This window comes from Gorilla gorilla, chromosome 7 (genome assembly GCF_029281585.2).
Source record: "Gorilla gorilla gorilla isolate KB3781 chromosome 7, NHGRI_mGorGor1-v2.1_pri, whole genome shotgun sequence".
Taxonomy (NCBI): Eukaryota; Metazoa; Chordata; class Mammalia; order Primates; family Hominidae; genus Gorilla; species Gorilla gorilla.
Window position 1 is genome coordinate 30,255,316 of NC_073231.2, and position 12,411 is coordinate 30,267,726.

General features: G+C 49.9%; 1 protein-coding gene across 1 annotated transcript in view; it reads right to left on the reverse strand.

The window, feature by feature from the left end:
* Window positions 1–11,843, reverse strand: part of EBF2 (EBF transcription factor 2) — a 204,677-nt gene extending 192,834 nt beyond the window's left edge. The window contains exons 1-5 of the mRNA XM_004046802.5: window positions 11,158–11,843; window positions 8,522–8,678; window positions 7,367–7,430; window positions 7,044–7,099; window positions 6,460–6,533 (exon numbers count right to left, since the gene is read on the reverse strand). Of these exons, the coding sequence (XP_004046850.1) occupies window positions 6,460–6,533; window positions 7,044–7,099; window positions 7,367–7,430; window positions 8,522–8,678; window positions 11,158–11,288 (482 nt within the window). The 5' untranslated portion in view covers window positions 11,289–11,843. The remainder of the gene's footprint in view (window positions 1–6,459; window positions 6,534–7,043; window positions 7,100–7,366; window positions 7,431–8,521; window positions 8,679–11,157) is intronic.
* Between the last annotated feature and the right edge of the window lie 568 nt (window positions 11,844–12,411).

Here is a 12,411-nt window from a genome sequence, read left to right on the forward strand (position 1 = left end):
CACTGGGGCCTGTCAGAGGGGTGGTGCAGGGAGGGAGAACCTCAGGAAGAATAGCTAATGGATGCTGGGCTTAATACCTAGATGATGGGTTGATCTGTGCAGCAAACCACCATGGCACATGTTTACCTATGTAACAAACCTATACATCCTGCACATGGTCCCCTGAACTTAAAATAAAAGTTGAAGAAAAAAAAAATGAATCTGCCTAAGGTAGCTTCCCAACTATAAGCTACTTGAGGGCAGGATTTATGACCATGTTTTATAAAATAAAAAATAAAAAACACTGAACCTGAAGCCAAAATATACTCAAATTCTCACTCTGTGACTTAGAAGCTGGCTAATTCTCAGCAAATCACAACTTTCCCATGAGTCATATTTGTAATCGGAACCACGGAAGGTTGGATATTAAGATGGATAAGGTCACTTCCAGATTGATATTCAATGATTTTATGATATTTTAGATATTTGTGGCTCAGTAAATAATTAAAGAAACGAGAGGAAGGAAAATATGTAAAATAGACTGCAAGTGGCTGCCAGGATTACTATAAACCTTATTTACATAACATCTTTCTCCAGAGATCTTGCTATACTTTATAAACATTTATTCATTCACTTATTTCCATCATTTTTCAGATGAAGTAGGAAGACCAGAACTATGGTATACATTTTAAAATACGAGGAAAATGAAGCAAGGAGCTGTTGGATGGTAGCTCCAATAATTTTCACCAAGTCTGAAACAGAAATGGTATCCCACTGTTTGTAAGTCCCAGCTCTGAAAACTCCACTTTCCAAGACGTCCGTCTTGTGCTGGGTACCTGATAGAAAGACCTCAATAAATGCTGATAGGATTAGCTGAGAGGGAGATAAAGAAGATCCCCTGGGGCAATTACAACAAACAGAAAGTACTCCCTAGGACCTGAGAGGGGTGCAAAACACTCCAATCCAAAGGTATCTGTTCGAAAATACCTAGACAAATGTGAGAAGGGCAAAGGAAGCTTGCTGGTAAGAAGCACTGCGAATTCACTCCCTTACCACCAGGTAGCCCATCTGCCGCCTATCAGGGCTACAGACTTCTGAATACCTCTCAGCTCATCTCAGGTACATGGTCCACTATCAACTATAGTTGGCTAAGGATGTAGCCTTGACATGGCTTTTTAAAAAATCTTTATTATCCATACTGATTGGAGAATATGCCTAAGGAGTAAGCACACTAACAATAACCAAACTGTATGTGAACACTGCCCTGCCCATGGTAGTTTTTCTGTAGCATAAGTTTGACATGATACCTTAGGAAGATTGCTGAACTGGGAATCAGCGTTCTGGTGTCCAAGCTGTCACCAACCAGCTTCACAAATTTAGTCAAATGTCTTTAACCCCTCTGGGCTTTTTCTTTCTTATGAATAAAGTGAAAGTGTTGGATTTGATTCTCTCTAGAGTGTCTTCTAGGTTTAAGTCCATGAGGCTAGGGGATTCCATGAGCACCCTTTGAAAGTGGTGATAACATAAGGAAAAAGGGAAGTCATGTGACAGCAGGAACCCAATGGCCTAGCACCAACCCAGTCTTAGAATTTTTTTTTTTTTTTTTTTTTTTGAGACAGGGTCTCCCTTTGTTGCTCAGGCTGGAATGCAGTGACATGATCATGACTCACTGCAGTCTCAACCTTCCAGGTTTAAATGATCCTCCTTTCTCAGACTCCCATATGTAGCTGAGACAACAGGTGCACACCACCACACTTGGCTAATTTTTTATTTTTCATTTTGGTAGAGTTAGGGTCTTGCTGTGTTGCCCAGGCTGATCTCGAACTCCTAGGCTCAAGCTATCTGCCCACGTCGGCCTCCCAAAGTGCTAGGATTACAGGTGTATGCCACCATGCCAAGCCCCAGTCCTAGCTCTGTGGCTCTCTGCAGCTCATTTGCCCTCTCTGGTTCTCCACAGAATTAAACATAAACAAATAAATATCTTAAAACTTTTTAAACCCACCTCTTTCATGGGTGTGTGGATTTGCAAGTGAGTAAGTCTACCATCCTCAGAAAGTAAAATATACTTGAGAGATGCTTAAACATTTGCAGCAAATGGGCACAATGAGGTTTTAAGAAATTTAATCAAATTAGTAGGAAGGAAAAGAAAAATGGTCTCAACTTTCTTAAATACCAGAGTTTGCCACTGGGACTTTCTGAAATAATATTTGGCCTTTGAAATTATATTAGGTCTTAACTTTTAAAATTTCAATCCATCCCAAGATTAACACCAATAAAAATGCAGGCCAGCTGCTCTCCCACCTCCTAAAGCCCTTGTCTCTCTTCCCAAATCCCTACCCCCTACCCATTTCTCCCACCTTTCCTGTTTCTAGAATATTGCTTATGTCAACGTAATACCTTTGCAGCTCAGGCAAACCATTTTTCTTAGCAACAGTTTCAAAAGACCCATACATGCCAGCTACCTACAGACCTTCAAGCAAGACTCTCCCCTTTGACATCACCAGCATGTCAACCTAACCCCAAATATGTGCGCAATGCCGGGTACAATTTAATTACAAGAGCACACACTGTCAGAATGTGCCAATCTGTTTAGTTTGGGTAGGAATGATTCTGAGGGGGCTGAGTAAGTTTGCAAAATTGTTCAGCTGAATTCAGCTGCCTTCCGTGGGGATTTCCTCTGGAGGAAAAGAAAACAGATAAAAATGTAAGCCTGGTGCCAGTGTAGTATAATGTAGGGAATGAACTTGGGAGGAAATGATATTCAAAGAAAAATGCAGATAAACTTTAGGATCCAATCCTCCATTTTCCAACAGTAACATATTTAAATATCATCTCTAATGTTGATATTCAGCACAAAACATACATAGAACACACTCACTTGGCCATTGAACTATAATAGTAAAGGTATAAAAATAATAGAACTTGGTTGAATTAGCCCCATTTGAGCCCATCTTAAATTTTTTTCTGGGTCTGTTCAGTTGGCCAAAGCAAATTATTTTTTTTTTTTAGAAAAGTTCTCACTAATATGTTCTAGTCCTTCTTTGTTTTTAACGGCATTCAGTCCTCCTGCCAGCAATATTAGCACAAGCAATGGGAAGTGGAGAACCTGAGATGTTTGTGAACCTACACTCCCCAAACAGTGTGGAACAGCTAAGAAACCAGGTCCCTGAATTACTCAGATGATAAACTCAATTCTGCCTTCCCTTTGCTGTGTAAACAAAGCCTGAGTGACCAACTTCAGGTTCAGCTACTTTAGTTAAAAGGCTTTTAGGATTATTCTCCAACAAGCAAGTCTGAAGTTCCTGATAAGTGTTTTCTAAAACTAAAAATGACTCTAAGATTAAAAAAAAAAAGTAATAAAAAAATAAATAAAACAAAGAGAAGAGGAAACTGAGCTTGGCAATAGGTTAAGACTGTGTTCGTAACAACCCCAGAGAGACTCAGAGGTGCTCTTTTTTCCTAATGAATGAAAATGAAAGCTGTTCCACTGTTTCTTTCTGGCTTGGTTTGGTTTATTTTATTCTAGTACTTATTTGGAGAACCTTTTACTTGAAACACTCTCAATTTATTCTCCCCATCTCCACCCGGAGTCTTTGAAGGAGAGAGAAAAAATAAAACAAGTTGGAAGAGGGAGGTGGGGAAATATGAGAACTCTTATCACAATCCTGAATCATACCTGCATTTTTCAGAAAGGGAAAAAGAGGAATAAAAGATGGCTGGGGAAGGGGAAAAAACCCCAGTCTTGGACGGAGAGTGTCCCGTCAGCCAAACTCCAGCTCACAACAAGCGAGTGTGTCCCTTTCCCCTCCGAAATAGTTTTTAAAATTCAACCTTCAACTTTCAAAAATCTGTCTCTAATTTCAAACTCAAATAAGCGCACAGCATGGTGGCTTTTGTTTTGTTTTCTTCTCCCCAACTCCTCCCTGCGATTGCATAACAAAAGTGTCTAAATTCACACCATCTGGCCGATAAAGACACTGGCCCCACTGCCCGGCTGGCCCATCTGATTAGGGCCCTGTCTAGCCTGCGCCTTGTGGCGAAAAGTCACAGCTGTGGGGTTTGCTCGAGCTCAATACAACTCTGTTATTAGCCAGCTGTAGGCCTTGAGACGACTTCTGTTCAAATTATAATATCTTTTAACCCTCTGAGCATTGAGGGCTCAGGGGTGGCTGGCAGCGACATAACAACTAGATTTCTCCTTGCTAATAATTGGCAAAATGAACCAAAGCAGGGAAGAAAGGAACAGAGACCACTGGGGAAGGGAGAAAAAAAAAGTTATTCCTAAAGAGATTTATTTTGTCTCTGCTTTGTTCCCCATTCAAAGCTAAACACAGATTTATGAGGCTTTTACTAAAGATTACGGAAGATAAAACCATCCGGGGAAGTGCCCAGGTATGCCAAATAACACTATGCAAATGAAACTAAGTATATGCAATAACCCTTGAGAAACAGGGCACCTGATTCATCTCTCAATCATTGACTGCTACAACTGGCTCTTAAAATGTAAGAGAAGGAACTTTTCCCCCTTCCTGGAGTATCAACCAGCTCTAACTGACAGATTGAATGAGAACTTCCCTTTTGGATGCATCTAATATTTGCCATTACCCATCTCATCTGCACACGTGTACACACACACACGTATGCTGCAGACAGTATCCATCCAATGGATCATTTATTTACACATAATTAATATTTATTTTAAATTGTAGTTTGGGAAGAAAACAGTAGAGCATCTTCCCAGGTCTCCAATGCAGAGAACTTACAGTACATTAAATTTTTATATTGTGTTACTAATGCAGACTAAACTAGAGGCTTTAAAAATTGATGCTGCTACTTAAACAGCATAAAATGAGGAGGATTTGATTGGGCTTAAAAATAAAAATGTCAGTCTTAACTACAGCTGGATGGGGCATGCAAGTATTATTTAAAATGGTAGGTATAATTCATTAGACAATGTGGATCAGTTTTTTGTTTTCTTTCCTTTTCAGGAGGTAATCTCTCCAAACAAAGGCATAAAAAGAAAAACCTCCCTTCAACTAACCAACCTAATCAAAGCATTCTATTTAAATCTAGGTATTATATGAACTACATCTCAGAACTGTATTTTCTTTCTGAACAAATCTATCAAACGTCCCTGAGATATTGGAGTATCTATCTTCTTACTCCTCCCAATGCCTTCCCCCCAGCTACTCCAGCAAGGAAGCCTCCATTGCTTTCAGCTGAAGCCACTGGCATTTGGAAAGTTTGTTTTGATACTTGGTCAAAACCAAAACAAACATGTCTGATTGTTATGGTTTCTTCCTGACTGAGTTGGGGAGGGAGACAGGGCTTCAGGGAGCTGCCCGTAAAACAGTACACACTAAATCAGATAACCTGCAATTACCCAAAGCTAGTAAGTCTGGAGTTAGGAGACATTGACTAAAGCAATAGCCAAGTAAGGAAGAATTGAGACTTTCCCTCCAATCAAAGATTTTTGGAGGAAGAAAAGCATGTATGGAGCAGACATTTAAATTTTCATAATAAAATAGCCACACTCTTCCCAGAGTTTCCTATTTATATCCTTTCTTGTCTGCGGTGGGATCCCCAGCACCCAACCGATACCGGGCACACGTTAGGCACTCAATAAACATTTGTTGAAAGAATAAGGGTAGATGCAATTCTTCTCATTTTTTAAACTTTCTTCTAGTCAGGCAGAAAAAAAGGGTGGGGCGGGGGGAATGCACAGGACTCAAGGTGGAATGGATTGGTCTCTGAAAGGAAGATGGGAAAGGTGCAGGAACGCCAGTAGACTGAACCTTTCACGACGTGAACATCAGAATCCAGCTGTTGCTCCACACTCCAGATCTCCCAGCGGGTCCTCTCCCTGCCCCTCCTAACGCTGGTGGGAACTGGACTGATCTTTCTTCCAGGTAGTTCCTTCTGACCTGAGAAACTCCCCCGACACGAGAACTCCTAAGAGAGCAACCTCCCGGGAGGAAGAAACGCCCACGCATCACCGCAGGTGCCTGGGTGCCAGGAAGCACCCCGGAAATGAGCCGCTGGACCCTCTGGTGGTCCCTCGCCCAGACTAGGAGTCGTTCCAGGGCTTTCACTCAGTAACTCCAAGTGGAGTTACTGGAAATCTACCACAAGAGGCCCGGCGGGAACTCCAGCCGATCCCAAACCCGGCCCGGGGTTGCCCAGCCCGCTTCCACCACTACCACTGACCAGGGCACAGTGGAGACTTTCCACGTAGCCGGAGGAAACTCCTGCGACATCAGAGAGGTGGAATCCCGAGTCGTTCTGAGTCCCAACGGTTATGCTTTAAGACACTTGCATGAAAGGGTTTCCGTGGATCTACACTCTGCGCCCGTCTGCCCGCGAGGCCTCCCAGCTGCGAGCGCTCACTCCTGAAAGTTAGTCCCGGGAACGCGGCGCACCAAGGCCGGGCTGGAGCACCTGCGGGCTCTCCAGGAAGGCCTGGGAAAAGGCGGCTCTTACCTACACATCACTTCGTGCGTCAGGAGAACTCGGCACATTTCCGGATTCTTATTCTGTCCCTCGTAAGCGATGGGCTGTGAAGGAGGTAGTGGCAGGAAAGGAAGATGTGGAGAGGGGTGGGGGGCAAGGAAAGAAGGGACTTCAGAACAAGCACAACATCGCTTTCCCTCTCACTACCTGCCACTGCATTAGGAATTCCCGCCCGCAGCACATTCTGCGCGGTTGCCGAGTTTGGACTCGACTGAAATCATAGAGAAGTTTGCCCCAGTGAGAACATCATTCTTAGCAAAATGGAATGTTTGGGGGAACTGAATCTCCCAATAATTGTTTCCTCTCCATCCTTTTTGTTCGCCTCTTACTGCCACCAGGGTTTCCCTGAGCCAGACAAAACAGGTCACTTGGTGAGACAGGGAAGAAAAAAAAAAAACTTCCCTAGTAGACAAGGTGCTGGGAGGGGGACGTGGAGGGGGCTGTGGAGTCTGACCCAGGAAATCGTGGAGGAGGGGCAGGTCAGAAACAAACTGGGGGGTTTGGGGGTCGGGGTCAGAGACAGGCGAAGAGAAGCCAAGTGGCCTCCGGCTCACCTGCTTGGTGACCGAGTCGATGAGCCTGACATAGAGGTCCTGTTCCGTGCGGACACCTGCGGGGACCGGAGGGGCACGAGTCAAGGGCCGTAGAGCCCCTTCCGGGCACCCCAAACCCTTCTCTGCCATGGGTCTGAGGCCCAAGCAGCCTCTCCATGCTGAGCCGCCCTGGAGACGGTGACCTCCCAATCCCCTGTCCCAGGCAAGCCTCCCGCCGCCCTGGGCTCCATGCGATCCCTGAGAGTGATCATGGCAAGGTCAGCGCGTGCGGCCCGGAAGCCGGCTGCTAGGCGCCGGCTCACCGTTGCTGTAGAAGAGCTCACCGTTGCTGTAGAGGAGCTGTAACTTGTAGTGAGTGCCGTTGTTGGTCTTCTCGTTGCCTTGTTCCTGAAAAGACAGGCAGCGTTCCATTCCCTTGCCTTCCAGCCCCCCAAAATGAGGGAAAGAGGAGACAGTGAATCCCCACCTCACATCCCTTCTCTCCATCAAAAGGCAGCTTTGAGCAACCCCCTGTTCAGCCCTAAGTCAAAGGGCATGAGCATCTGCCTGTCCTTGGCCGCCCCCGGAAACTTGCCAAGACTCGTAGCCACTTGACCCTTTCCAGCCCTCTGTCTCCCTTAAAAATGTCCTCAGAAGTGTGACCCTTGAGCTTCCGACAACCGGACCACTTGCCAAAGCTGCCTTTAAACAGGCACCACCCAACGCATCGGGCTCTGTCTGTCCTTAGGAAGCCCCAAGGCTTCCCTTGGCAGAAAAGTGAAGGGACTTGTCATTTGGAAAGGCAGCATTCGGGCCTATCCCGCGAGGACTGCGCACGCAGGGCCACGAGCTCAGGGACTGAGTTCCAGGTTCAGGAGGGACTTTGGGAAGTGCCTACTCTAAAGCTCACATTGTACAGCTGGGGACACGGAGACCCGGAAAGGGCAAGGGATTTTCCTTTGGCACACATGGGTTTCGGCGGGCTGTCCTTCATTTGAGACCGAATCCAGCCCCCAATTCCAGGCTTGAGTTTGGAGGAGGCTCTGCCTTGGAGAACAGAACAGGAGAGAAGACACAGCCCGAAGGCAGGCCAAGGCTGGGCTGCCGGTTTCCACTTAGTGCCGCGACTCAGGCCACCTGGCTCTCGCAGGTGCAAAATAATTAAAATTAACCCAGAGAAGGGGAGCGGCGGCCTTGGGTGTACTTTTTAACTAGTCCGAGGGGCGTCTGCTCCGCCGTCAGTCCATAACCAGGCGCTACTAAGGCCTCCAGGCTCGGTGCGCAGAGCCCGGAGAGCTACTCCAGCTCCAGGTTGAGGGAGTGGGGGTGGGAGGAGGTTCGGGAAATCGACTGATTTAGAGGCTGGGGGTGAGTAGCCTCGATTTATCATCCCTGATGATGAGAGTGGAAAAGTGTCGCGAGAGTGACAGATGGAATCTTTAGTGCTTCGCAAGAGGGAGTTATTAGGCCGCGGGGTTTGGGGGGTACTTTCCGCTTACTTTGTCATTCTCCACAAAGTCCACGAAGGCCGTCCGCTCGATCTCCACCGGCTGGCCCTGCCTGTCATAGAGCGCCAGGACGAAGTGAAAGAAGTTGGATTTCCTCAAGTTGGAAGGAGGCTGCTTCTCAAAGTGGGCCCGGGACAGGGCGACCCCGCTGCACAGGGAGACAAACGGGGGAACACAAGACACGGGGAAGGACAAAAAGGCGATGTTACTAACCGCCCACAACACTGCAGAGGGGTAAGGGGTCCACTTGCCAGGTCCAGAGTTCTTAACCCTTCGGGCCTTTTTTCCAATTCGGATAAGGAAGAGAAGACTCCTTAAAGGAGTCACCGTGGCCACGGGGGTTGGGTGGCAGGGTTGATACCTGGGGTCTCTGACACCACCAAGTGGTCCGGCATCCCACCGCTGGGCCACTCACCATCCCGTCTTTAGTCGAAACCGAAAGACCCCGGCTGCAGACAGAGGCCCAGAGTGGTTCCCTAAGGAGGTGGCCCGCGTCCTATGCCGTGGGGCTGTCTCCATCCACTCCCTCAGGTGGTACTGCTGGGTGTATCAGGATGCAGAGCTGGGGCCCAGGGTTAGGGGAATAAGTGCCTCCTTTGCTTTGGAAGAAGCGACCCTTTTATTTAGTATTAATTCGAGTTATCAGTCCTGGACCCACTGCTCACAACGCCCAAATGCTGACTGGGAAAGGTAGTGGGTAAGATCCCCAAGGGGCAGGCGGGAGAGTAAAACAGAGTTCAGGTCTGGGTCCTTGGGCTGCTTGCCTCGCTCTTCCGAAAAGTTGTGCCTGGGACAGAGACAGGGCGGAATCCTCGCGACCAGCCCCGGGGATCGCTGGCCACCACAAATGAGATGACCGACATAGGGGGCCCTCGCTCCCAGAGGTGCTAGGTGGGGAAAAGCCAAACTGTTAAAAGGCGAGAACCTCCTTTCCTGGGGCCAACGCGATCCCCACTCATGCTGCGTTTTCCGGCGGCGCCAGCCGAACCCAGTGACTGTGAAACCCAAGTTGGGGGACCCGGAAGGCGCCCTCGAGCGTGCTGAGTGTGTGCACACGCTTCCCAGCCAACCGGTCGCAGTCACAGCCCACCTGGCCATCAGATCCCATTTCACCGAAGACTTGGGGCTGAGGTGAACGCACAGATTGCGGGAGCTGCCCTGCGGCGCTGGGGTCTCCCAGGTTGAACCCCGGTGCGCAAGCACCTTCATTCACTCTTTTGAAAGGGGTAACATTTTGGCTAAGATCTCCCCCACTAAGTCTGCTCCTTCCAGCTTCAACAAACTTTTTGATCCCGGCAAGGAAGGAAAGCGAGGGAGGCGTCTTTAAGGAGCCCGGCTAAGGAAATGCGCGGCACAGTTGGCTCTGCGGTGCTGCCTTATTTCCCTTAGCTCGCAGGCGGGCCAGTCCCGAAGCGCTGCGGAAAGCCGCGGCCGCCGCGCTGTGCGGTCTGCCAGAGGGAAATCCGCGCTCCCCGGGCCACGGGAGGGAGGGAACCGCCGCCGGCCCAAGTCCCGGAGCGATAAAACTTCTGCTTTCTCCGCTCCAAGGGTAGAAGCCGGTTCGCTCTACCCGGGACACCTGGCCAGTTTGGGAAAGGGATCATTTCTCCGTGTGATGTTGGCACTTAAATGTGGGTGGCCAGGAGGGCAGCAGGGGAAGCGAGGGTAGTGGAAGAAGTTCATCGGCTCTTTGGGGGTAGAAGGGCTGCCTCTCTCGCAGACAAGGACCTGGAGGCCACAAATCCCAACTCAGTAGTGGTGATGAGAGAGTGGGACCGTAATGTCTTCGTAGGGTGGCACCGCGGACATGGTATTTACTATCCCAGCACGCAGACGCCTAAACACAAAGTCAACTTCAGGGATCCGCAAAACCAGAGGCTGGCGATCCCTGAGCCAGTCTAGCTGCTGGTCGCCTTTTCTCGCCTCTTTCTTCTTCCGCAACTCTTTCTACTGTGACTCAGTATTTTCTCTTCTTTTAAATCTCTTCTTTTCTCCAGCTCCCTAGCTCCGTTCGTCTGGCTCACTGTTTTATCTTTGAGCCAGGACCCTCCAGCCTGTCCCCCCTCCCAGAGCTCCCGGCCGCCTCGCCTTCCCGGGCAGCCGCTCCGGCTTCTCCCGCTCCCCTCGCCGCCGCCACCCTCTGGCCGCCGGCCTCCCGGGCTCCAGGAATCGCCCAGCAAGATGCGGGAGGCAGGCGCTCGCAGGCGGCGTGGCGAAGCCGAGAGTGGCCAGGAAGCCGGCTTTCCTCCCGTGCCGCCACTGCCAGCGCGGGTGTTCACGCTCCGTTCGGGGCCAGGCCGGCTCGGCTTGCAGGACTAGGGGCTGAGCTGGGAGATGTTGGGGGTTACTTTGTTATTTTTCCTTGCAAAGAGTGGGCTGTGGTAAAGGAGAAGGAGAGAAACGCCTACGACCCAGGCAGTTCAGAAACTCGAGTGCCGGCTGCCGGGTGAGCGTTCGTCTGACTGCAGCGATCTGCTTGCCCGAGGGCGAGCCCCAGCGCGCAGGGCCTGGGCGACAGATGGGGGGACAGGGAGAGAGAAAGGCACGGGGAGCGCGGGGGGGTGCACACGGAGAGACAGACCGTAAGAGCGAGAGACAGCATAATAATTGCGCGGCCGTGTCGTTACCTCTGCGCGGCGACATTAGCGTCCACCACTCCGACATTCCGGACCCAGGACCTGACCGAATCCATCTCGGCGCCCAGCGATTTCTCTTTCAGAGCTGGTCCTCTTCCTAAAGTATCTTGAATTCCAAACATTTAAAAAGTCTGATCCTCTACTGTCGCTTTAAAAGTAAGAGTTACAACACAGTCCTGACTGTTCCCAACGTTGCCAGCAAATCGTCTCCTCCAAAGCAATCCAAGAAAAGGGATCAAGTGCCCAAGTTTGAGTCTTAGAAAAAAAAAAAAAGATAACCCGTCCTTTGCTTCACTGGCGAGGTGCGGACGGATGTAGTCAAAGTTTGGGTTCTTATCCTCCGCAAGTTCAGATCTGCCGCCTCAGCCACTCCACCCTAGGTCGCTCGCATCCTTCCAGCTGCAGTGCTGCCTCCTGAAAGTGATCACAATTTAGAAGCATCACCTGTTCTGGGAGAAACTGGAGGAAATTGATGGCTGCCTAATCTCTCCCCTTCCTCCAGGTCCCCCCTCCCTGCTCCTCCCCACCGTTCCAATTTAGAAAAAAAAAAAATCCCCAACAGGATCAGTTGTAAAAAGAAGGGGAAGACCTGGAGCCGAGAGGAGGCGGTGGCTGCGAGCGCCACGGAGCCCGGCTGCAGCCGCGCGCGGGCCCCATGAATGGGTTACTACGGCCCTGGCTGCGGGAGGCGGAGCTGCGGCCCGATAAGGAGCCTCATTTGCATGGACGCGCGGGATTGGCCGGCGCCTGGCAAGCCGGGCCGACGTCCTCCGGCGGCGCGCGCCACGCTCTGCGTTGCCGGGACTCCGGGAGGTGAAAGGGGACAGAAAGCTGCGGGCGTCGAGTCCTAGCACGAACCCCGTGTGCGTGCGCAGGATTGGGGGGCCCCCACACCCTGCACTGACTTAGGGTAGCGGGTCTCTAAGGGCTGGGGACGCAGGGGTTCGGCCTGGCTGCGGGAAGCCTCCCTGGATCCTGCCTCTAGATGTAGGTTTTTGTAGCCTGCCGGGAGGCACGTTCGTTCCCGGGGTTCGGATCTGTGTGCATGCTTGTGAGCGTGGCCACATGTGCTTATGTTTTGCGCAAACGTCCCCCAGAGCACCCAGCTCCCTGAATGGCTCCCCCAGGTCTCCTGGAGTTCCATGGTGATATCAGATGTTGTGTGCGGCTTGCACGTTGCTGAGAGTGGAGAACATATAAATGAAGGCGGGGGATGGGGTGGGGCGGACGAGCGAGGGGCAAGTG